This window comes from Sceloporus occidentalis, unplaced genomic scaffold, assembly GCF_023333645.1.
Source record: "Sceloporus occidentalis isolate IW3139 unplaced genomic scaffold, rSceOcc1.0.p SCAF_3, whole genome shotgun sequence".
NCBI classification, from domain to species: domain Eukaryota; kingdom Metazoa; phylum Chordata; class Lepidosauria; order Squamata; family Phrynosomatidae; genus Sceloporus; species Sceloporus occidentalis.
Window position 1 is genome coordinate 80,094,670 of NW_028316983.1, and position 26,226 is coordinate 80,120,895.

Genomic DNA, 26,226 nt, shown 5'->3' on the forward strand with positions numbered 1-26,226 from the left:
GTTGGCTCATCACGTCGGCCAGGCATTCCACCGATTGTTCGGCGAGGTCCATGGCTGCAGCGATTGCCCTCCGCAGACATGCTTGGCTCAGATCCTCGGACCTCAATCAGAACGCCCGTACCACCATTGAGGACATGCCATTCGATGAGGACGGCCTCTTCCACAGAGAGACGGACGAGAAGCTCAATTTTAAATACCGCATGCGGACGGCCGCGAAGAAGCACGGTATGTCTTCCTCTCCTCAGGCTTCCCGTAAGCGTTTCACAGGCGTCCGCCCATGGTACGGTCAAGGCCAGAGATCCTACCAACAGGATCGCCCCTACCAGCGCCAGGATCAACCCAGGCAGAGGTACCCCTCTCAGTCCTCCTCCTCTTCCGGTCGCCGCTCCGCTCCCAAATATAAGAAGAATTACCGGAGGCAGGATCCCGACCAGAATAAAAAGAGGACCTGAAGCGGTGCCGCGTACTCCGTCGTCTCCTCTTCCGTCTCCTTTTTGGACAGACTAAAGCCCTTCTTCAACATCTGGGCTTCCATCTCTACCGATTCTTGGGCCCTCACCATCGTCTGTAGGGGGTATGCCCTCGAATTCGAAGAACTCCCTCCAACTGGAGTTTTCCTGTCCACCCCCCCCTCAGACACCCTTCTCGACGAAGTACGCGCTTTGCTGTCTAAGGGCGCCATCTCGCCCGTCGATGCTGTCGACGTTCCCAGATGTTTTTTCTCCCGTTACTTCACGGTCCCTAAGACTGATGGGGGCATTAGGCCTATTCTGGACTTGAGGGCTCTTAATGCTTACCTTTCCTATCACCGATTTCGCATGGTAACCCTTGCCTCTATTTTACCTTTGTTGCACCAGGGCCTGTGGTTTGCGACCATCGACTTGAAGGATGCCTATTTCCATGTCAGCATCCGGGAGAGCCACCGCCGGTTCCTAGCCTTTGCCGTCGGACCGGACATCTACAAGTACAACGTTCTGCCCTTCGGCCTTGCCACGGCTCCTCGGGTGTTCACAAAGTGCATGGCACCGGTAGTGTCCCACCTCCATCGCCGAGGCATCAGGATCTTCCCGTACCTGGACGACTGGTTGATAGTGGCACCTTCGAGCCAGGAGCTCCATCGACATACTTCGGCAACTCTAACTCTCCTAAAGGACTTGGGACTGGTGGTCAATCCCGACAAGTCGCAGCTGCTCCCCACCAAGCAGATAAGATTCATCGGATCCATCCTAGACTCCGACAGTTGCATGGCGTTCCTTCCCTTCGACCGGTTTGCCGCGCTCCGAGTGGCTGTCCGAAGGTGCATGGGCCGGAGACGAGTCATCGCCAGAGACGTCCAGGTGGCCCTCGGACACATGGCATCCACAACCTTCGTTACACCATGGGCAAGGCTTCGATCCCGAATCCTTCAGTTTTGGTTCCTGTCAGTTTTCAATCCAGAGACCGACCTGCCATCCCGTTTTCTCACCATCCCGAGGCCGGTTGTCCGCTCTCTCCATTGGTGGCTCGATTCCCGGAACGCTTGCGCAGGCATGCCGTTCTCCCAGCCCCAGCCGGAGATAACACTAACCACAGACGCGTCAGACGAAGGATGGGGAGCTCACGCGCTAGGTCTCTGGGCGAAGGGCCGTTGGTCGCCCGACGAGAGGGACCTCCACATCAATGCCCTGGAACTGATAGCCGTAGAAAAGGCCTTACGGGCGTTCGAATCCTCCCTCTCCCACAAGGTTGTGCAGCTCCGGACGGACAACACCACAGTGATGTTCTACCTGAACAAGCAGGGGGGCACCAGGTCGCGCACCCTCCTCGACATCACGCTCCGGGTGTGGGACTGGTGCATCGACCGGGAGATTCTCCTTCAAGCGGTTCACCTGCCAGGGGCTCAAAACGACCTCGCGGACCTGCTCAGCAGATCCCCATCGTCGTGCCACGAGTGGAGGCTCCACCCGGACACGGTGAACGACCTCTTCCGTCGATGGGGAACCCCTCAGATAGATCTGTTCGCGACTGTCCACAACACACATTGTCCCCAGTTCTGCTCCCGGACGCGAGACGAGAACTCCCTCGGAGATGCGTTCGGATTCGAGTGGTCGGGGATGTTGCTATACGCCTTCCCCCCGTTCCCTCTGATCACCAGGACAATATCCAAGATGACATTCGAGGCTGCCAACGCCATTCTGATCACTCCGTGGTGGCCAGGGCAACCCTGGTTCCCGAGCCTCCTTCACCTCTCCCGAGACACCTTTCTCCGGCTCGAGCGCAGGCCGGATCTCCTCACAGTTCAAGGGGGTCGCGTCCACCATCCCGACATCGACACCCTTCCCCTAGTAGCTTGGAGGATCCGTCCCTAGCACGCTTACCTGACCCGGTGCGCAGAATCATCCTAGCTGCCCAGAAGCCGGCCACCCGTAAATCTTATTCCCAAAAGTGGACCAAATTTCTTAAGTTTCTGGCGGACAGGCACCTTTCTCCTGCCCAGGTCTCCACGTCAGTGGTGTTGGACTTTTTGATGTCCCTGGTCGACTCTGGCCTCTGCCTCACTTCAATCAAGTGCTACCTGTCGGCCATTTGTTCCTTCTTCCAATTTCAGGGTAAGCCTTCGTTTTTCAAAGATCCTCTGATTAAGGTCTTTCTTAAGGGTTATAATAATTTAAACCCTCAAGTGTCCTTACCTCCCCCTGCTTGGAGTCTAGAGGGGGTGTTGAGAGCCTTGCAGTCCAGGCCTTTTGAGCCCATGGCCACAACAGACATTAGGCTCCTGACCTGGAAGACTGTTTTTTTTAGTGGCAATCACCTCCGCTCGTCGGGCTGGAGAACTTTGTGCACTGAGAAGGGACCAGCCATTCCTCAAGTTTCATTTAGACAAGGTAGTCCTTAGGACGGACATTACGTTCCTGCCCAAGGTTGTGTCATTGTTCCATATGTGTCAGGACATTGTTCTTCCTACCTTGGCCCCGAACCCGACTACGGATGCGGAAAGGGCCCTCCACACCCTAGATGTCCGAAGGGCTCTGGCTTTTTATTTGGACAGAACTAGAGACTCGAGCCGGTCCGAGAGACTGTTTCAGTGCTACTCGGGACCGAAAAAGGGATTACCGGTTTCGGCTCAGAGACTCTCCAAGTGGGTGTCTAGTACCATCTATTTGGCATATGAACTCTTGGGGAAGCCGTTGCCGGCTAGGGTTTGCTCCCACACCACAAGGGCGGTAGCCTCATCCTCTGCCTTCTTGTCAGGGATTTCTTTAGATGACATTTGCAAGGCTGCAGTGTGGTCACAGCCCCTGACATTTATCAAGCATTACAGGTTGGACACCAGGGCCAAAAGGGATGCAGCCTTTGGCAGGGCTATCCTGGTGTCTGGATTACACTGATTCAGGTCTCCTTTGTGCATATTTAGCTACCTGGTTTATCCTTCTCCCCTTAGGGGTGGAAGCCCTTTGTTTATGCATTTTACTCAGGGTACAACAAACGGGTCTTTGACTCAGTGTGTTTCTGAATTCTGTTTATTGTGATGAATAAACAATTGTTGGTTAAATATGGTGTCAGGACACTCCCTCCGCCGTTAACCTTAGCTTGCTAGTCTCAACCCATTTGTATGATTCGCAGAGACCACGAAGAAGAAGGACAGGTTGCTTACCTGTAACAGTGTTTCTTCGAGTGGTCATCTGCGAATACATACAAATCCCGCCCATCCTCCCCTCGGTGTCCTGCTTTGAATTGGCTCACTCCTTGTCGCCTACTTGGCGGAAAAATGGCGGAACTGGGGAAAGAGCGGGAAACCAGGGGCTTTATAAGGGATGGGCGGAGCTACCGCCAAAAAGTTTCTATATGTTGCAAAGAGTACTTTGCCCAGTGATTCTAGAAGTTTCCGAAGGTACTGCGCAGGCGCAGTACAACCCATTTGTATGTATTCGCAGATGACCACTCGAAGAAACACTGTTACAGGTAAGCAACCTGTCCTTCTCCTGAAGGAAAGATTTGTAGGGGGAGAGAGGGTAGCAGGATGCATGTTCTGTTGTTTTACATTTGTGAGAATAGATGTATTTGTTGCAGAGGGTGTATGTGCCTGAGTGGATAGTGACTGTGCATGAAATGTAATTTCCTGCCCATGTTTGGATTGGGGCCAGTCTGCTTGAGGATTTTTTAGTATTACCTATGTGGCCTCCAGCCAGTTTTCACCAATGGAGTGTTTACCCCAGCAGTGGCCATTGCTGCTGTAATGCAACAGGGTTGTGATTACAACTTTTGACTTGGGACCTTTTCACACTGCAAAACTGTAGCAACATTCTACTTTTAGCTGCCATGGTTCCATCTTACAGAATTCTGGGATCGACAGTTTAGAGAAGGGCTTTTAGAATTCTCACCTGAGAGCTCTAGTGCCTCCTCAGATTGCATGACCCAGAATACCATGGGATGCAGCTTGAAAGGGCGTCTAGTCTGTTGACAAAATTCTGGGATCCAGAAGGGTGCCCATGAGAATAAAGCGGGGGCCAGTCCATAAAGGTACCTTGCTTTGTGAATATGACTTGGCTTGCAGTTGTCACAATAGAAAGCGAGTCTCATTGCTGTAACAGAATTCACATCCTATCCAGGAACAGAATTGTATAATGTCACCAAGAAGGGCCAGCCTTGTTTATAAAGCATTTTGTAAAGGTGGATCTGGTTCAGCCATGTTAATAATAGCCTGGACTCCTGGGTGGTTCTTTTAAAGAAGCTCCTTCAGTGACCCATTTAAACTTAAGAGCAGTGTTTCATCCTTAGAGGTGGAGACATAAGGCTCCAGGCTTCATCTCAACATCCTTAATGAATTGGAATGGAAACTCAAGTTTGCACAATGAGACAGACAAAGTAGCCCTTCTAACTTTACGTATGGCATGCAGGACTACAAATAGAGTGTGCACATCCTAGAATCAGATCAAATTAATATTTCATTTTTATTATAAACTATATTTATTAAACGTATGTGTATTCATACATAGAAAATGAGACAATACAAACAAGCAAAAACATACCAACAATTAAACAATAACAACATGATCCATACCACATTACTCATATCCTGTATCAAGTTACTTTACATTAACCATATTTCATTTTTTTAATCCTTGGGTTTGAAAAGATATTCCATTAAATGGCACAACATAAACCATTTAAATGGGGGTTAACACCCCTTTAAATGACAAGGTTTTTCTGCATTAACTATGGAGCAACAACTGGGAAAAGATTGCACCTTTACTTTGGCCATTTAAATGGTGCCATGCAGTATTTTTTCTGTTAAAATTCAGATGGTACAGTTCTTTAACTAGTATAAATGTATTGACTCTCAGGCAGTTGTAGGAAGAAATTGTGTTTCAAAAGCATAGTGTCGTTGATGTGTGTCTATGTGGCATGACATGGTTCAGAAATTGCAAATGCCCACATCTCTATAGGGGACCCATGACCAAGAACTCCTGCTGCTCTTTCTCTTCGATACTGTCTAGTTTTTCAGTCACCCTAGCATCTTTTTGTATTGCTGAGAAAGAGCCAAGTGAACACAATATGGAGCGAGGGAGGAAGAGGAGGAAGAGCAGCCATTGCCTGATTTCTCCTAAGCTAATGAAAAGATAACAGTGTTAAGGCAAAGGAAGTAGTGGCACAAAGGAGGAAAGGGGGCATAATTAAGAAGGGAGGCACAATAGATGACAGCTTTGCCTATCCTTAAATTTCACTCATCACACTAAATGAATTGGAAATCTGCCTCTGGCCTAAATACCCTAAAGGCACCAGATCTTGGAAGCTAAGCAGGGTCAACCCTGGTTAGTACTTCAAAGGGAGATCACCAATGAATACCAGGTGCTGTAGGCTGTATTTCCAGAGAAAGCAACTGGCAAAACCACCTCTTGAGTATTCCTTGTCCTAGAAAATGCTTTGAAATTCTTGGGGTTGGTCTAAGTCAGCAGGTGACTTGAAGACACACACAGAGACACATACCCCAGATCTATGGCTTAGTGATGGCTACAGAAAATAACTTACTTTAAAAGAAACCTGTGCATAGGAATGTGTTCAGTGTTCTGGAGATGCTGAGCATCTGGTGCCAAATTATGGAAAATTATTTGACAACAATTTGTTAGCTAAGGCGGTGGTACTCAAAGTGTTGGTCCATGGACTCTGGTAAGTTTCCAGAAAAGAAAGAAGCAATGGTAGCTAGTGGGCACAAATATGGTACCAGTCGCTGGTACATTGAAAAAAAAACTGCAGGTCCCCCACATCAGATAGCTTGGGAAGGACTAAGCTCTATTATGAATAGGGGTCATAGTGTTATGCTGTATGCTTCCGAAAAAGAAACTTGTCTCAGTATCAGACCTGGAGTAATTCATCCCCTTTTAGGAAAACGTTTGGAAAGGCTTTTTGAATTTACAGTCTGTAACATTTCAATTTACAGTCTGTAAGACCTCTGTAAATTTATGTTTGGTTGTAGAGGGAATTTTATTATGTTTACTTTTGTGGTATTTTCTGACTGAAACTGTGTACAATTAGTGCTCCCTCCCTCCTCAGCGTAGGTCTATAGCCCTATTCATGCTTTTGAACACATCTGTATAAATTGGATTGGCCTTGTGTTCCTGAAACATTGAAGGGTGCAATCATTCCAGTCTCTTGAGAAATTTGTAAAAGCAGGTTTTCCCAGTCACTGTGCACACAGGAAACTCCTTTTAACTCCGGTGAGTAGAAGTTTTCCATTGTTAACAGGAAGGATTCATCTAAAACCTGAAAGCAGCCTGTCCAGCCTCCTTTCCATTTTCTCTTACAGACTGGGTATTAGCGCACAGCAAAGTAAGCTTGAAATTTTGTATAGCTTGATCTGTGTTCTCTGTGTTTGATGCATTAGGTCTCGCTCAGTGTGCTGAACTCTGCTGGCAGCTAAGAGGAGAAGCTGGAAAGAGACAGGTTCCTGGTGCAAAGGTTGCTTTGCAGCATAACTTGGGCCTTGGCGGTGCTGTAGTAATCTCGCTCTACAAAATGGGCTTTCCTGAAGCTGCAAGGTGAGTGTGGAATTCTTTTTCTACAAACAACACACACACACATTTGTCCATGTCACTGTTGTACTCAAATTGGATAGTCATTGTTTTGTATACAAAGATGCTTGCAGTACTTAAATAGTTTGAAAATCTTTATTAGCACAATCATAAGCAAATTAATTATGTAAATGTTTCCTGCCTTAATTCCTGTCAAATTTAAGTAGGGAACTGAGAATAACTCCCGCCCCCTGTTTTCTTTATAAGCAGGGAGATATTGGTTCTGAATACAACACTCTTGCTCAGCATTTTTCAAAAAGGATAACTATTTTGATTTTTTTAGCTACCGGAAACTTCCATTGTGGTTTTGGTTGTGGACTCAGTCTAAATTGTGTTTTCCAAAGTCTGGTTCCCTGTTAATAATAATAATAAAAAATAATGTAAACAACTGTTAAAAGAATGTGCAGAGTTGGCATTTTCTACAGAACTTGACACAGGGAATAGAAGTTGGCTGAAATTTTACAGTAATTCTGCATACAGAGCAAGGAATGTGACTATTAGATTTCTTTTCTTTTCCCTCTGGCAAAGTACTAGTAACATCATAAAGGGTATGGTCCAGAGCTATGAAACTTGGAAAATGCTCCTAAACAGTAGTTTCTAGTTACTAGACAGTAACTACAGTAGTAGTTGTTATTTTCTTCTTATATTCTGCTGGTTTTTTTTTTCTTGTTCAGAAATGCCCTTTTGAAGCAACTTTTGAAGTTGTACAACTTTTTAAAAGTGTCAGAAGATGTCTTGTTTTGAAGGATGTTTTTCTGTATATTTAATTTTTAGTGTGTTTGGTGATGAGGCAGGTGACATGTGGCAAGCTTTTTCGTAGATGTTTAGTTAGAATTCTTTAAGTTAGAATTTTATGGAGTTTTATTTTAAAGGATCTTGAGAAGGTCTTTCTAGTCAGTAAGTAGTTTTAACATAGGGAAGAAGTTTTACACAATTAGATCTATGCTTAGAGATGTTTAATTCATGTGAGCAAAAGTAAGAAACACTGATAGTCATCAAATTAATGAAAGGTATTACATATCGGATACTATTTAGGCTTGCCTGTTACAGGAGTGGGAAAACTTTTAGTGTGGGTGTAATTGTAACCTGGTGTCATGACCCAATTAAGAATTCCTTTTTGAAACTTTTTAATCAGTTGTACATGCTCATATGATATATACAACAGATTGCATTCAACAAACTGAATGCACATATCCATTTGAATCTACATGTCATTTGATCTTAAGCTGCTCTGTTAAACAATGCTTATAGTATTATATTTGCAGACCTTTCTTAATTAGAAGTAATTTGTAGTGTAAAGGCAATTTGCCATCTCCAGCCAGAGAAAATGTAGTGCTGGACCTCTTGTGCTAGCTGATACATCACCTTTTTAACTGATTCCCAAATGGCCCTATTTTTATGGGTGATACATTGGAAGACATGTTGTAATATCTTGAGCAGCTAAAGCATACAGTAGTTCCCAAATAATAAAAGGTCTGTGGAATAAAAACAATGCTTTGATTACCTAAAATGTGTTATTACAGAGCAGGAGCAGAAGAATTTTTAAAAGGCACTGGAGGGTGGGGACAAAATATGGGAGGCATGTCAAATACATACTTAGAATAATTACTTATAAAGTAAAAATAACATCAATATTTTTCTATTTTAAACATTTATTCAAATCTTTCCCCACCAAGGACTTCGGGTTGGTTGCTTTTAGTATCTTTATTCTGTATTTATTTTCACAGTTGAGATTAAAAGATATGTTTTGTCCAAAGTAAATTGCTTGACTGAGCAGGCTTTTTACACCTACGCTCAAAGATTCACTTTATTTCAAACCCCTTTTCAGAGTACATGTATCACTAAGATTTTGCTTGAACCACCCCTTCCACAGTGCCTGCGCTTGTTGCAAAACTGTATCATTAAAATCTTACTTGATCATACAGTGCAGTTGCACAACTGAAGCGGGAGTGGATAGATTGGCTAACTGGGGTAAAGGTATTCGCTATTTCATCATTTTTATTTTACAAATGCCATAGTTATTGTTGCTGATAGTCAGCCCTGACTGCTGTTGAAGGTGTTATGCTGAAACTGATTCTCTAGTAATTAACCTTACAGGAATAAATTGCAGAGATTTATTCATCTGTGCTGTGTAAAGTAAATTCTGCCTCTCAAATAATGGTGGTGTTTGCTTTTCCAGAAGGCAGACAGATCATTTTCCTTGGATAAGTGGAATATATAAAAACCCTCTCATTTCTGTATCTCCAGTAAAAGGAGAAACACTAGAGAAGCTCCTGCTGGATCACATGGAAGACTTGAACTCAGTCTCTTTCATTTTCTGTCCCATGTCTCATACACACACCCACACACACCATGGAAGGAAGCAGAAGCAATACAGAACTGTCTCAGAGGCTGCAGCTGCACTGCAGAAATAATGCAGTTTGCCACCACTTTAACTGGCATGGCTCAATGCTATGAAATCCTGGGATTTGTAGTTTATTGTGGTACCAGACCTCGCTTACAGAGAAAGCTAAATGTCTCCCAAAACTACAGATCCCATTTATTAACACTTCCTGACCATCTTGTCTATCATTGCCACTTTATTGCAGAAACTGGGGTACTTCAGTTTCAAATAATCATCAGGCTCTAATCCTTGTGTTTATATATACAGTATGTGAACACAGATACTAAGGATTAACTTGCTTGCAAAGGTAGGCTGACCTGACTGACCTTAAGTGACCTTCTCCCATTTCAGGAACTACCAAATTCAAGCTGTTCCCACCAAGGCAGATCTGGATGGGTTTAAGGCAGATCTTGTCTTCAGAGAAATTGAAAAGAAACTTCAGGAGGTACATAGCATAAGAAAACGTGGTTATGGATTAATTTGCAAATTTTTTGACACAGGAATAGTAATAAATATGTGAAACCAGCTTATCCATCTGTACTTTTTTTAGAATGAAAAGCCTGTAAATATATGTATGTTCCTTCCACTGAACTGTTTCCTGCTGATCACAATAAAAAGGGATCGGAAGGTAGATTTTCTCCCAAGACAATAGTGTGGTTATGGGCACATTTTTTGGCCCCAAGGCTCCACCACTTGGTTTTACCACAACAGACTTACATTTCTACCCTGAAATTAGACAAATGCTTAACAGTATGCACCTAAGCATGTATACTCAGTAAACCTAAGCATGTTTGTGAAGTTGAAGGCTTTCATGGCCGGCATCCATAGTTTTTTGGGGTTTTTTGGGCTATGTGGCCATATAAGAGTTCTATAAGAGTTTATTCCTGACGTTCGCTCAGATGCTGGCGAAACGTCAGGAATAAACTCTTATAGAACATGGCCACATAACCTGAAAAACCCACAAAAAACTAAGCATGTTTATTGAAAAGTAAATCACATGAAGTGCCATGAGGCATACTCATTAGCCTCCATGTCCAGTAAGGGTTTTCTGAAAAGTCTTAATGATTTTAAGAGTGTCTTCTGAAAGGAGGCTTTTCAGAAGACTTCACTGGTGCAGCTCGAAGAGGAATGAAGGCTGCAGTGCAGAGTGGTACCGTATTTTCTGGTGTATAAGGTGACTGGTTATAAGACAACCCCAAGTCGCCTGCCGGCAGCGTCCCTGGCCTCCTATGAGGGGGTCTCGCGCTGGCTTGAGGGGTCCTCTCTGGAGGCCTGAGGCAGGATCCGCGGCTGGGCTCTCTCACCGCCATTGTTGTTGCAAAAGGCGGTGGGGAAGCGGCTCCACAGCCGGCCAGGCTGAGGTAGCCGGCCCCTTATTCCTCCTCCTCGCCACTGCCCCCTGGGATACTGTGCTTCTCCAGTGGCTTCAGAAGTCCGCCACCGCCGCTGCCACCCAGGATACTCTGCTCCTCCAGCGGCTTCCGCAGTGGACTTCTAAAGCTGCTGGAGAAGCAAAGTATCCCAGGGGGCGGTGGCAGCGAGGAGGAATAAGGGGCCGGCTCTTTACCTCGGCCTGGCCGGCTCTGGAGCCGCTTCCCCGCCACCTTTTGCAACAACAGCCCAGCTGCGGATCCTGCCTCAGGCCTCCAGAGAAGCCCCCTCATGCAAGGACTCCAGAGACAGAGAGGTGGCTATGCCATTCGCCTGTCTCAGGGGGTCAAAATCCGGCGCATAAGGCAGACCTAAAAAGTCGCCTTATACACCGGAAAATACAGTAGTCAAACATACTACTGGGAACATGGAAGCCCTAGAAGAGTATTCAGGGTACTGAGTCATTTCTGCAGGCATGCAAATGTTTAGCAGACTTTGAAAACATTGAGTGCATAAGTAAATGGAGATCTTAATGTTTTAACTGTGATATGTAACTTATTTAACTGTTCCAGGAAGGAGAACAATATGTCAAGAAAATTGGTGGAATTTTTGCTTTCAAAGTAAAGGATGGCCCTGGGGGTAAAGAAGCAACTTGGGTGGTTGATGTGAAAAATGGTAAAGGCTGCGTGGATTTTAATTCAGGTTAGTCTTAATCCTTTCCCACCATAAATTGTTCTTATGTTGTTGGAATCAAAAGTGTACACTATAGACTTGTAAGCACTGCAGGTGGTATTGCAACACAAGAATATGCTTAAAGAGTACAAGGTTAGGCTTGTTAGATGCAGTATTCCGGAGAGTATGAAAGAGTATCACAAGTTGTTATGTTCCCTATCAGCTCCACTAATAAAATCTCTTGTATGTCCCAAAGCCTCAGAATAAAACGTGTGTTTTTGGTGGTTAGCCTTGTGCAACTGTTTAAAAACAGAATTGGAATGTTTTCACAAACTCCATTCCATCAATAGTGGGTTAAACAGAGGCAATAGTTGGCACGCTGTATTATAACACTAGCTACCCTCCCCCCCTGGCCTCATGATGGCTCTCTTGGCCTCACTTGGCCTCACTTCTCCTTTCTGGTTCCCACACTACAATCCAATACCCATTCATCTGGTTATCTGCCTAGTTTTAGGCAACATCCTTTCTCCTGCCTTTGTCCTCCACATAACCACCATTAAAATTGAGCCTGTTACCTCATCTCCACACCCACAAAGTTTTACATTTCTATTGCCATTCTCACACACATCCTACGCCACACCATCCATCTGAGGAAGTAGACTCAAGCCTATGAAAGCTCATGCTACCAGCTTCTTTCTTTCAGTTAGTCTCAAATGTGCTACAAGATGCCTTTACATACTGTTTAAAAACAAATTAGGAAAGACATATGATCTAGTCTTGAAGCAAGGCAACCCACCTGGTTTTCAAGAACCTGATGCACAAAAGAGAAAAATCCATAAAGTGGTGAAACAATTTGTGACACATTTGACTATTAGATCAATATTATGACTGCCCTCTAAGAGCTCACATTAGTGACCAGTGAAATAGCTTTATTTGTGGTACACTGTTTATGTCAGGGGCCATGTTCTCTCTAGGCTAACCTTCCAGATCCAACACACATACAGTAAGGAGGAGGGCAAAGCAGAAATGAAGAGCTCATCCCCTTTTCTTGCTCCCCCTCCTCTGATCTTACAGTCTGTCATTATCACCCCATACCCACCTCCATAGTAGTTAGGATGGGGATCTCCTATTAGAACCATTAGGAGACCTATTTCCCAGCTTTTTTCTGTAGCTGTAACACTCCACCTCTCCCAGAGTATCTCTTTGCTGCCCCCAAGCTTGAACAAGCCTCCCAGTGTTTCCATTGGATGTCCTTTTGGAACCAGTGTTGCAGTGCTACAAGGTGCTTTGAGGAAGGAAGTCTCAGGCTCTCACTACGAACTCTAGCCTGAAATCTGTTTTAATTACAGTTTACATGCTATTTATTTACAAAATACTTTTTTCATTCCTTTAAAATGTTTCATTTGGTAAATGCTGTCTGTTGACTTATTCACTAATTCTGCTGCTTCTACTGCTGTTTTTATATATTGTTTTAATTATTTTTGCATTGAAATTGCAAGGCACCTTTACCACCTCTAAAATGGAAATTCAGAGTAAAAATGCTTTAAATAAATTAATAACATCTAGAGAGAGAAGTTCACCTTGCTACATTCATTGCTTTTGTTATTTAAAATGTAGAAGAGCTTTCTTCTGGTCAAACACAGGAATATCTAATCCAGTGATGGCAAATGTTTTAGAGACCAAGTGCCCAAACTGCAACCCAAAACCCACTATTTATCTCAAAGTGCCATGTCCCTCTGGCTTTCTAGTAAGAAACTCTGGCATACTCTGTGCTGGGGTGACAGCATGTGTGCCCACAGAAAGGGCTCTGAGTGCCACCTCTGGCATTCGTGCCATAGGTTCACCACCACTGAAAATGTTAAAAATTAGCCCAAGTTTGAAAATTGACCAAACAGCTTGGGCCACTTTTTATTCTTCACTGATGTACATATGTTATCCAGTATATTCTAATTACTTTTTCATAACCCACAGTTACAATTTGCATTGAGCGTAGCACTTAAACCATAGCTTAGCATTATGTATACAGTGCACCCGCTCCATATGCCTGTTTACATGGAAGCCGCGTCACCATTAAATGAATGGTACACGTGCCTGCTGCAAGCACAAACCCCATTATATTGAATGGAGCTTGAGCTTACACGGAGGGGGGCCGGAACGAATCCCCCACGTAAGGCAAGGCTCCACTGTACAAGCTCCCAGATTTGGACAAACTCCTCTCCTTTACCTAGATGGCCAGTGGAAGAGCTTTACTAGCACTGAATTTCAGTTTCTACTAATCCTTCTTTGTAACCTACAAACTGTGTTCAAAAAATGACCAGAGTTTATTCTAAAGGGTTTGTACTTAATACCAAGCCATGACTCTGTGAAATGGGAGAAAAGCACTAGCAAAGGCCATGGGGCAGAAGAAGAGGAAAGAGGGATTTTATGAGCCCAACCCATTGCTTGGTATCTTTTCAGTTTGGACACAAGTGGTTTAATGTTACCGTGCATAGCAGCCCATATATGCTTTGGCAGGGTAGGAAAATAAAGTTTTTCCAGTAACAAAGTATCAGGATTTGTATATTGGAAAAGTACAGTGCGCCCACGTCATACATGGGCATACTATATGCGGCTTCCTGCTTATGTGGAAGCCGCGTGACAATCTAAACAATGGCCTGTTACAGACAGGCCAAAATAAAGCTGCTTCGAGTCACTTTGGAGGTATGGTATTTCAATGATGCATGAGTCCTAAGAGTCCAAAAGCCACACCAAAGCTGCACTCCAGTCCTTAGGACTGGAGCATGGCTTTGGTGCGGGTTTTGGACTCTTAAGACGCATGCATCATTGAAATACCATACCTCCAAAGTGACTCGAAGCAGCTTTATTTTGGCCTGTCTGTAACAGGCCAATGGTGCACGAGCATGCGCGCGCATGCCGCAACATCGCCACGTGCACATGCCCCATTGTTTCCTATGGAAAGTGGGCATACACGCATTTTCCCTTACACAGGGGGGTCCAGAACAGATCCCCCGCGTAAGGAGAGAGCCCTCTGTATTTCATTTCTGCAGCACAAATTCTAATTTGAGCAATGAGCTCAGGTCTCTGACAAGTGAGTAACTGCTGCATCCCAACAGCTCAAATAATTATCAATCAGAAAACCTGTATAGTGCTGTAATGAAGGAAATGTTTGCTATGATTTTTCTGTTGGATTTTGGACTTAGCGCTATCTGTCAGAGGAGTATAACTAGTAGATTGTCCTTGAACATGGATCAGTTGGGATGATAGAAATTACTGTTGGCAAGATAGCATATGTTCAAAGATCTATTTTGAATTATTTAATATTTACAACAAGCACTGGTGTGTGTGTGTGTGTGTGTGTGTGTGAGAGAGAGAGAGAGAGAGAGAGAGAATAGGTCATCCTGTTCTTTTAACTATGACTATGGCTGCATCCTAAGCATATTTAGTAGGAAACAAGGCCACTGAAAACAATGGACATACATTTCCCTTACGCAGGGGATCCGTTTAGGACCCCACCATGTAAGGGAAAAAGCATGTAAACGTAAGCCACATTAGAACTAGTGGGGATTGCTCCAGTGGCGTGCACCTGGTGCGCCCCATTGTTTCTTCCAGGGTGCGGGAGAAGCCTTTTCAGCGTGGCTTCCAGCATATGCTGGAAGCTGTGTATAACACACCCACGTATGATGCGGGGGCACTGTACTTCATAGTAAACATGCGGACAATTTCTGTTGCTAATCTACAAATGAAAGACTTACAAAATATATTGCTATATTACAACAAAAATGAATTCAGTGTTTGGGCTGGCAGTACTTAAGTAAACCATATATTAGTTTGGTATCTATAGCTGTGAACCAGCAATATCGGCAAGGCAATCTGAAAAAAATGTTGCAAGAGACAGGATGAGTCATGCTTGCCCCTTGCTTCCTTTTGAAAGTCTTCTCTGACAAATGCTAAAACTCCTGGAACAGTCACAGAGAGAAATTCTTTAAATGGTACTTGAAAATGAGTTTATTGGTACATAACAGTTAGCTTGTTTTTTAGGTCATTACTTTGGGGGGGGGTTTCTGATCTTTGAGTAAATGAGAACAATTGCTTGGCAAATAGGCTACTACGTCCAAGTAAACATACTGGAAACTGCTGAAGAAAAGGCTCTTTTCTCTTTCCTGCCATTTGCATCATGCTAAAGCATTTATTATTTCTCTTTCCATTGCCATAATGTGTATGCTTTTTCTGAAAGCAGCATCTAGAACAGCTGCCAGTAGTTTTAGAAAAGATAAAAAACAGTAACTGACAGGTGGTGGTGGTTTTTTAAATACAGACCAGGATTACATTTCTAATGGATTCCACACATCCATCTAGAATTGCATTTGTTTTAAATATTTGGATTTGGTTTACAATATGAGTTGAAAAGTTACATTTGCTGTATTGGTACTGTTCTTGTCACTGTATGAATGGAGCAGTATTGAGCCCAGAATATATCAGTGAATGCTTAGGTGTTTCTCTTGATTAATTGTTGACTCTTATTTATTAACATTATTTTATTTAATTAATACCCTGACTTATTGCCAACATATAACCTAAGGTAGCTTTCAATGAATCCAAACAAAGTGCTGCTAAAATTTTTTTTTTTTTTTTTTTTTTTTTTAAATTTTTTTAAAGTTTATTGAAAATTAAAAACACACAACAACAATAACAGAGGTGTCTCGGTACAGACTCACTAGTCCTTGTATCGAGTTATACATCAAGAAGGAGTTAAACAAAGCAAAGTTCAGAGAGGGTTACCTAACCCAGAAGGGAGGGTGTGTATATACCGATGTATATGCATATATATATTTACATATTGGAGAAGTAGGTCTTTCTCTGTTCCCATAAAGTTTAGGTGTTATGTCCTATCTTCTTCCTTAGTGCTTTGTTTCCCCTTTACCTCTTTCCTTCCCATATATCCCTTCTTGTTCCTTCTGTTTGAATTGAGCTCCTCCCTACAGTAACCTTCTACTTTTCCCATCCTCTCCTTAAATCCCTTCCTCTCTTCCTCTCTACTAATTACTTTCACCCTTCCTCCTCTCTCCTTTCTTTACTACATACACTCTCCTTCCACACATACTTTACCTTCATTCACTCTTTCTTCCTCTTCCCTCTTCCATTCCTCCACTTTCCTCTTCCCATTCTTACCAGACTTCTCTCTCTGATCCTGTTGGGTATATTTGTTTATTTTCCCACCCTTTTAACCTTACTACAAGTTTATAGTATCGTCATTATTTTCTTTTCAATAGTCCATCCACAGTGATAGTATATTTTCTAAGTCTTCTCTTTCTGCTTGTTCAAGATCTTACTGCTCTCTATTTATTGATCCTATACGTAATTCTTTAAAACTCCTCTAATTGCTATGTTATTTTAAGTCATCGAAATTCTACATTGCATCTTAACTCTCCAACTCTCGTGCTCTAATAGAAATGATATGCGTGTTGTACTGTTTTATTTATTACTGTTATTTATAAAAGCTAATTGTTGCTATCTTTCCCCATTCCCTATTCATACTTTCTAGAACTTTTGCCCATTCTTCATTTACTTCCTCTAGAGATTGATTTCTAAGCAATTGCGTCATTTTATCCATTTCTATTGCATCGTAAACTTTCATTAGCCAATCTTTCTTGCTTGGAATCTTTTTCCCTTTCCATTTTTGCGTTAGAGCCAATCTCGCCATTGATATTAAATAATACAGAATCTTTCCATGTCTTTTGTCTACCTCCTCTTCCCACATATTTAATAAAAAAGTTTCAGGGAGAAATTTAATTTTTGTCGGTAGGATCAGGTTTATCGTCTCATGTACCTTTTTCCAATAATTCTTAACTAATTTGCATGACCAGAGGCAATGATATAGAGTTCCAGGTTCTTGTTGACATTTCCAACATAGATTATTTGTTGATTTATAAATCTTAGATATCTTTTCTGGCGTTAAATACCAACGGAAAAAGGTTTTATAATAACTCTCTCTCAAATTATATGAAGCCGAGTATTTTAATCTCTTTTTCCACACCGCTTCCCATCTATTTAAATTCAGAGGGTAACCAATATTTTTAGCCCATTGTATCATATTTTCTTTAATTACTTCCTCTTCTTGCTGCCAACCAAGCAATAATTTGTAAAATTCTGATATCCATTTTGGGTTTTCTTTTACTATTATTTTCCCAAATTCATTTGGTTCAACTTCAAAATTTGCTATTTTGGAATCCGCTTTAAATCTTTCTCTTAACTGCCAATACCTGAACCAATCTAATTCTATTCCTTCCTCAAAGAGTTCTTTTTGTGTTTTAAATTCTACATTTTCTTTTTTGTCTTTTTTTAATAACTTTGAATATGTTAGCCAATCTGTTTTTTGTCTGGTTTCTGATCTTTGAATAGCTTCCTGGGGAGAAAACCAATTGGGGAATTTTACCATAATTCTAAATTTATATTTATTCCACGTTTTAAGTAGTGACCTTCTGATATGGTGTAAATTAAATTCTTTATTTGCTTTTGTTTTCTCATAGCCCAAATATGCATGCCATCCAAATTTTAATTTGTCACCCTCAATCTCTAATAGTTCTTCGTCTTTTAGCAAAATCCATTCTGTAATCCACATTAGACTGCAAGCTTCGAAATATAATTTTAAATTTGGTAAGCCTAATCCACCTCTCTCTGTTGAGTCTTGCAAGATTTTTAACCTAATTCTAGGTCTCTTTTTTTGCCAGATAAAATTACTCAAATCTCTTTGCCAAATTTTGAAAAAATTGTCTTTGATTACAATTGGGAGTGTTTGGAATAGATATAAAATTTTCGGGAGAACCATCATTTTTATTGCTGCTATTTTCCCCATGAATGATAGATTGTGCTTTCTCCATTTCTCCAATTTCAATTTGATTTCTTTCCATACTTTTTTATAATTAATGTCAAATAACTCGTTCAGATTACTAGAGATTGTTATTCCTAAATATTTTGTTTTTCTTTCTATTTTAATCTTTAGCATAGCTGATAACTTCCTTTCTTTTTCTGGAGACATGTTTTTAGTTAGTATCGTGGATTTATCTTTGTTTAACTTGCAGCCTGTTATTTCTCCAAATTCTTCAACTTTTTTTACTAATTCTGATGCACCTTTGCATGGGTCATTTAAAAAGATTACCAAATCATCAGCGAAAGCCCTTACTTTATATTCATATTTTTTTATTTTTATGCCTTGAATGTGATCGTTATTCTTGATCCTTTTGATCAATCTTTCGATTACGAGTATAAATAGTAACGGGGAGAGAGGGCAACCCTGTCGTGTACCTCTGTTTATTTTGATGAAATCGGATTTTTCGCCATTCACTATAATTTTTGCTTTTTGGTCTTTATATATTTCTCTGATCCATCCTATAAATTTGGTGCCTAGTTCCGATTTCTCTAAAATTCCAAAGAGTGTCTCCCAACAAACTGTGTCAAATGCTTTTTCTAGATCTAATAGTAATAAGCCTAATTCTCTTTCATTGTGTTTTTCATAGAATTCCAATATATTTAATACTAATCTTGTATTTTCTCTTATTTGCCTTTGGGGCAGGAATCCTTTCTGATCCTTATCTATGCTATCTTTTAAAAAGTTTTTTAGTCTGGTTGCCAAGATTGATGAAAAAATTTTGTAATCTATGTTCAATAGCGAGATCGGTCTGTAATTTTGGACTTCCTTAGTATCTTTACCTTCCTTTGGGATTAGTATTATATCAGCTTCTTTCCATGTTTCAGGAATTCCCTCTCTCAATATCGAATTTAACATATCTTGTAATGGGGCACTTAATACATCCTTAAAGGTTTTATAATATTGCACCGTATATCCATCCGGTCCTGGAGATTTCCCGTTTTTCAGTCTATTAATTGCTGTCATGACTTCCATCAAGCTAATTGGTTTGTTTAAATTTTCAAATTGATCCTTATCTGGTTTTATATATTCATCTCTACTGTCTGCTAAGTAATTTTGTATATCTCTTACATCTATTATTTGTTTTTGATATATTTTCGAAAAAAATTGGACAAACCCATTTTTTATTTCTTCTTGTTTGGTTACCATTTTGCCTTCTATTTTTAATTCAACTATTGTTTTTTTATTTTGTTTTCTCCTTAGCAATTCTGCCATTCCTTTGCTAATTTTATTGGCATGTTCGAAATTCTTCTGTTTTAAAATTTTTAGCTTTTGGCTAATTTCCAATGTATCTTTATTCATTTTTTGTTTTTTTAATAAATGGATCTCTTCCAATATTTTGGGATTCCCCAGATGCGTTTCTAACTCTTTTTCCTTCATTGCTATTAATTTGGATATCTCCTGTTCTTTATCTTTTTCTTTTTTATTCAAATAGGCTTCTTGACTGATTAAAAAACCCCTCACCACCGCTTTTCCGGCATCCCAAACATTTTTTAATTTTGTGTCCTGGGTAGTATTTTCTTTAAAATAATTAGTTATTACCTCTTTTGTTTTTTTAATAATTTCTTTATGGCGGGTGCGAGAAGCCTCCTCTCAATACCACTCCGGGAGGAGACTTGCAGATCCCAGGGTAAAAAGTAAGCTAACTACGCGAGAAGCACTTCAAGGAGCTCCCCAGAAAGGGGAGAAGAAGAGGGGCTCAGCGTTACCTCCGCAACTCTAAACGTCCAGGGAAGCGGCAAGGAAATCGGCCGGTAAGAGGGCGCAAAGAGAAATGGAGGTTTGAGCCAGCCAGGACCGGGATTGTGCAGCCGCGGCGCGGCAGAAGCACCGCCGTCACCGCCTTTGAGACATATTTCCGCATCTCTTTTGAGAGACTCTGATTCAGTGGGAATCTAACCCTTTTCTTTAAATCCTAATACGGCATTACAAACTCTCCAAACCAACAGACGCCGCGAGGAGAGAAGGAGAACGGAGCCTCTGCTTAAACTGACTCTTTGGGGAATCCGGTTTCTCCCCCCTTCCCCGCGCTTGGCTGTGTCTCGGCAGGGATTCTAAGAGCTCTATTTGAGTTACTTCAATTCTCCCTGTCCTTTACAAAAGACGAATCAAGAGTGGACTTTACTTCCCTATATTATATTTCCCTTTTCTTTCTTGTCCTGCAAAGAAAACACTGCTCCTCTAGATACCCAGCTGGAAAGGATTAATTCAATAGAAACATCCCGACCGCCATCTTGACGCTGGAGGAATTGGACAATATTTCTCGTGGGATTACTAAGTACTATTTGGGACTTCTTATTTTTGAATTGGGAGAGAGGAAAATAGAACATTTGGAAACGCAAAAACCCAATCTGCAGCCCCTTGCTGGCTGATGTTAATAAGGATTGAAGTGGATTGTGTGGCAAAGACGCTGGAACTTTATTCAAGGCAGGACTAGACACACGTGTCTGGAAACGCTGCAGAAGCCTGACGCCGCGGAGATCCGTTGTGGGGAGTAAGACATAAGAGGAAAAAAAGCATTTGTTTTCTACTTATATAGCATACAATCTCTTGAACACCCCAGCCGACGGGGAAAGTACAAACTGCAACTATTTAACTGTATGCTCTACTTATCATCAGACTCTACAACATTAACATTGTAAATGCTTAGCCTCTTTGTTGGATAGCTCATTGGAAACATTGTATCTACTGAAACTACTTTTAAACTCTCCCTAGCCAAACTAAATAACAACCTGTAGGGTAGCTAACTTTCTGAGCTATACAGTGTTATAGCAAGGAAAAGCAACTTGGGTCTTTTTTTTTTTTTTTTTTTTTTTTTTTTTTTATTATTATTATAGCCCTATTTTTGTGGAATTCTAGTATATATTCTCTGAGACAACTTTAGTGTTACAACACAGGTGCTGTGGAACAATTCGAATAGTTTTTGGGCAAAGAAGGGGGGTCTGGGTAAATATAAAAGGATTGTTTGTCCTTTCCTCTTTTTCCCTTTTTTTTTCCCTTTCTTTTTTTTTCTTTTTCTTTCTTTCTTTCTTTCTCTTCCCCCCCCTCCCCCCCCTTTTTTTTTTTTTTTTTTTTTTTTTTTTAATCTGCTGATTCTCTCTCCTCCCCCCCCCCCCCCCCTACTAAATACTCTAAAAAGGGTTAGAAATTGTTGTGGACACCGTGTTAATTCATAGAGGAGTATAACAATATTACTACTAAGTTCAAATCACTGAATTACCTGATTAGTGAGTACTACTAGCCACTTGGCCATTAGATAACTGACACTTCCCTCTCTCTTTGTACTCTTCTACCTAACGTTGATTAGGGAAGGGCGGTCTAAAAGGGGTTTTTTGTTTTGTTCTGTTTTGTTTTGTTTTGTTTTTTTTCCCCCGAGTCTTAAGAAAGTGAAGAGGAAGAGTGAACATTGAACAAAATAGCCACAAAATACCGAGGCAAATAGCCCAGGATTCCAATTGCCTTTTTTTCTTTCTTAACTTAACGCCAGGGGTGGAGCTGCAGAAACAGTCATTTACCTAATTGTAGAATACTATCTTATATATTAAACTAAAGGAGTAGATACACATCCACGAATAAAAGAACTAGAGGAAGATCCACTTCCACAGTGATAGTATTAAATAACAGCATCTATTATTATAATTAACATTTCAAATTAATTAGTGAGAACGGATTGTAGTAATATAATAAAAATAAAAATAAAACACTAAAGATTAAAGGAAGCAAAGAAAGTAACTACAGATAGAAGACATAAGATAAGTACCCCCCTCATTAAGAAATAAAATGGCTATGACTAGAAGAGAAAAAGAAAGACAACAACAAGCAGCAGCAATGTCCACCCAAAGAAGATTGTCTAATGCCGACTCAAATCCAGGTCTATTAGAGGAAATGAAAAGACTACACATGGAACTTAAGAATGAGATTTGGGATTCAAAAGAAGAAACAAGACGTGAAATCAGAGAATCGAGAGAAGAAACAAAGAAAGAACTGAAATATGAGGCCAGTAGAATAAGACAAGATCTGGACAAGCTTAACAAAGACATTGAAAAAATAACAGGAAAAATGGAGAAATTAGATCAAAAAACAAAGAAAATGGAAGAGAAGATAGAAGAATTAAACAAATATCAACAAGAAGACCAAGATGCTATCCTGAGATTAGAAATCAAACAGAGGGAAAAATGTATCAAATTAAGAGGCCTCCCGGAACAAGCTCACGAAAACCTCTACGACCTCTTGACTCCCTACTTAGCAAAATACCTCGATATGCCGATACAACAAATGGGTGGAGAAATCGACAGGATGTACAGGATAAACTCGAATACAGCAAGAACCAGGAAGCTACCAAGAGACGTGGTGTTGTACTGGGTAAGAAAGCAGACAAAAGATGCGTTTCTCCAGAAAAACTTTAAAACAAGATTTGTGATACGAGGGACGGAGATCCAGGTGTTCAAGGATATCCCGGCGGAGGTGCTAAGAAGGCGGAAGGATTACCAATTTTTAACAGAACAATTGAAGAGGTATAAAATACCATTTAGATGGGAAGAGCTGGAAGGATTATCCTTAACGTGGAACCAAAAAAGATATAAACTAAACTCGCTAGAAAAAGCCGGGAATTTTTGGAAAGAATTTAAAAAAGAAATGACAAAAAGAACTCCATCAGGAGAGAGGAACGAAAGAAACGAGAGGGAAGAAAACGATGACCTCTTAAGACCGCTACCAGAAACAGGGAACGGGGAGGAGGGAGAGAGGAGGCGAGAGGAGGAGGAAGAAAAGAGGAATACACCCGAAGAAAGAGGAAGCAGAGAAGATTTGAGAGAGGTGGAATAAAGATTAGAAAGGCAACGAATTGTGTAGAAAGCTAAATAAACTCTTTTGTACTTCTTTTTTAATTATTAAAATTTGATTGAAAACCCACTAATACTAGGTGATTATAAAAGGTAACCCGCAAAATTACTGCATGAAATTAATAACCTGGAACGTAAAAGGACTAAACTCACCAAATAAGAGGAAGAAGGTAACTCATTATTTAGGAAAATTAAACTGCGATATCACTTGTATACAAGAAACCCACGTTAAGTACACTGAAAAAAGACTTATAAGATTCAAAGACCTAGGGAAAGATTACATTTCGGCAGCGAAGAATAGAAAGAAAGGAGTGGCAATTTACATTAAAAATCACATCCACTCGAAGGAAGTTCTAAATGATCCTGCGGGACACTACATAGGTGTGGAAGTCAATGTGAATAACGAAAATTATTTAATACTAGGAATATATTGCCCCCAAGATAAAAAAGGACTCTTCTACTATAAGTTACACAATGAAATAGAAAAACTGAAATATGATAAAATAATAATCATGGGAGACTTCAATGGGGTTGTAGAACCCTCTATAGACAAAAAATCTACAAAAGCAATCAAAAACAACCAAGGTATACTCCCTCAATCCTTCTTTGATTTAATAAATAATTACTACTTAAAAGATGCTTGGAGCTTAGGTAGAAAAAAGGAAAAGGGATTTACATTTTATTCAAACAGACATCAATCCTTATCTCGTATCGATATGATTTGGATACCAACTTCCTTATGCAACATGATTAAATTAGTAGAAACACAGCCAAGATTAATTTCAGACCATAACCCCGTAATAGTAACTCTCACCCAAAAGACTAGAACAAAGAATTGGAGACTGAAAGATTCTACAATTCAAAAAAGTGCTGCTAAAATTTAATGATACAAAAATTAATGTCAAGTAAACAATCCTGTTAAAAGCACAAAGTTAAAATATTTAAAAACATAATAAAAAAAGAGAAAATCACAGCACACCACATATAAAAACCCTTCTGTCACATGTATTAAGAGTCAAACAACTGCCTAAATGAAAAGGTCTCTGCCTGCTGGTAGAAAGAAAGTAGCTCTTCTATAATAGTTGATCATTCTTTTTATCATTTGGACTCTCTCAGTTTTGCTCTTCTGTCTGTTCTCAACATTCTTACATGAAGCTAAATTGCTTGAACCTTCTGTCTCTGCAACTTACAGATAAGAAAGCAGACTGTACAATTACCATGGCTGACTCTGATTTGCTGGCTTTGATGACTGGCAAGATGAACCCACAAACAGTAAGTAAAGTAGAAAGGATATTATATTATCCTTGTAATATACTTGTTCTGCATTCTTATTGTATGCAGAGAACAAAGAAAACAGTCCATGTCCCATTTCCTCCCAGGTTCCTTGGACTAAATGATAGCTAACATGATTTTGGATACCATTCAGCACCTGTTTGGTTCAAAATGGGTAAAGATAACAAATGCGGGCTGTTTCCACTAACGTGCTTCCAGAGCATTTGGCAGAGTATTTAGCTGGCAGTTTTTAAGTGCAGATAGAAATTTGTCTTTTTTGGAATCACTGTTATTATTTGGCTTGATTATAATTTTGGTGGTGCTGAAGAAACAATTCTCATTTGCAGTCAGCAATCACATGATTTTGAGAGATATGTAAAGATTAGATTGTCCATTAATGGCCAATATAGCAATTCTTTTTTTTTACTTTGAAAGTAATTTAAAAGTTACTCATAGTCTACAAAATAATATGATTTCCCATATGAAGCATTTTCTATCTCTCTCACAGTGATGAGATGTGAAGAAGGTTTAAAAGGCATTTAGAAATTTGTCCTTTAATATTTAACATCTTTTTCTGGCTTTTACAAATTACTATGGCTTTGGTTTTAGAAGAAATAACCTAAGAAGGTGAAAATTCAGTCTGAAACAGTGAGAAACATTAAACAGAATGGTATAATTTAATTCTATTTATTTGTTTCTTCCTTCTAGGCTTTCTTTCAAGGCAAATTGAAGGTTGCTGGGAACATGGGCTTGGCTATGAAGCTACAGAACCTGCAGCTTCAGCCAGGCAAAGCAAAACTTTGAACCACTTTCAATTCAAGATGCAATCAGGACTTGAAAATCAAGTTTCTTAAAAACTAGGCTGGGACTAGATGTTGGAAGTAGCATGGTACAGGTCTTCTGAATACATGTGATCAACTCTAGCTTTCCAGAAGTCTCTGTTTAATGGAGATTTCAGCATTGCCTTCCATAAATCAGTCTAGACTATTGCAAAGTTGATAAAATATTAGTTGTTGGGATAACCTATGACTGTTTATAATGGTTAAGAGCAGCACGATATTTTACAAACCCTGATTTTAGTCCATCTCAAATTTACTTTAAAAATACTAAAAGAAGAATTTGCTCTCCTATCATTCTTGTGAAATTTTAAAATTAGAAAGTCAATGGTAAAAACCAATATTACTCTTTCAACAAACATTCTTCTGTAATTTCATTTTTATTTTAGCTTATCTTTCATAGTGAGTTTAAAAAAGAATCCTCTCTTTATTTTAGTTAGCCCAAAAGGCTTGGGCATACCTAGTGATTATTCCCCTTGGTTTCAAATATCGTTTGATGGGAGTGGGATACGGCAAATCCAAATCTCCCCTAGGAGAGCAGGACTAGTGTCTTTCCTTGGATCCTAGCCCTTGTCTAACAGAATTTTCTTCTTCCTAAGTTAACATATTAGACCATCTTTAAGCATACAGGAGATCAAATTGTTCCCATTAATAAACAATATAGGATTAATTAATTGTAACATTAGCTGTGCTTTACCCTCTGAACATATTGAATGCAGAGACTAACACTTTTTAAATGATGAATTTAATTATGATATACATAGCTCTGGAAACTGGTGATTCTTTAATAAATTAATATGCTAATTTTTAAATTCTATTTGTTCAGAGGTAACATTCAGATTTTAAAGTTTCATAGTAAACTTAAACTGGTTCTTCA

The 26,226-nt window shown here is 40.4% G+C and overlaps 1 protein-coding gene across 3 annotated transcripts in view; it reads left to right on the forward strand.

Moving 5' to 3' along the window:
• SCP2 (sterol carrier protein 2) overlaps nt 1-26,226 on the forward strand; it is a 54,010-nt gene extending 27,784 nt beyond the window's left edge. For all 3 annotated transcript variants that reach the window (XM_089515165.1, XM_089515166.1, XM_089515167.1), the window contains exons 12-16: nt 6,863-7,016; nt 9,784-9,877; nt 11,376-11,505; nt 24,434-24,513; nt 25,222-26,226. In XM_089515165.1, coding sequence (XP_089371291.1) covers nt 6,863-7,016; nt 9,784-9,877; nt 11,376-11,505; nt 24,434-24,513; nt 25,222-25,317 — 554 coding nt within the window. In that variant the 3' untranslated portion in view covers nt 25,318-26,226. The remainder of the gene's footprint in view (nt 1-6,862; nt 7,017-9,783; nt 9,878-11,375; nt 11,506-24,433; nt 24,514-25,221) is intronic.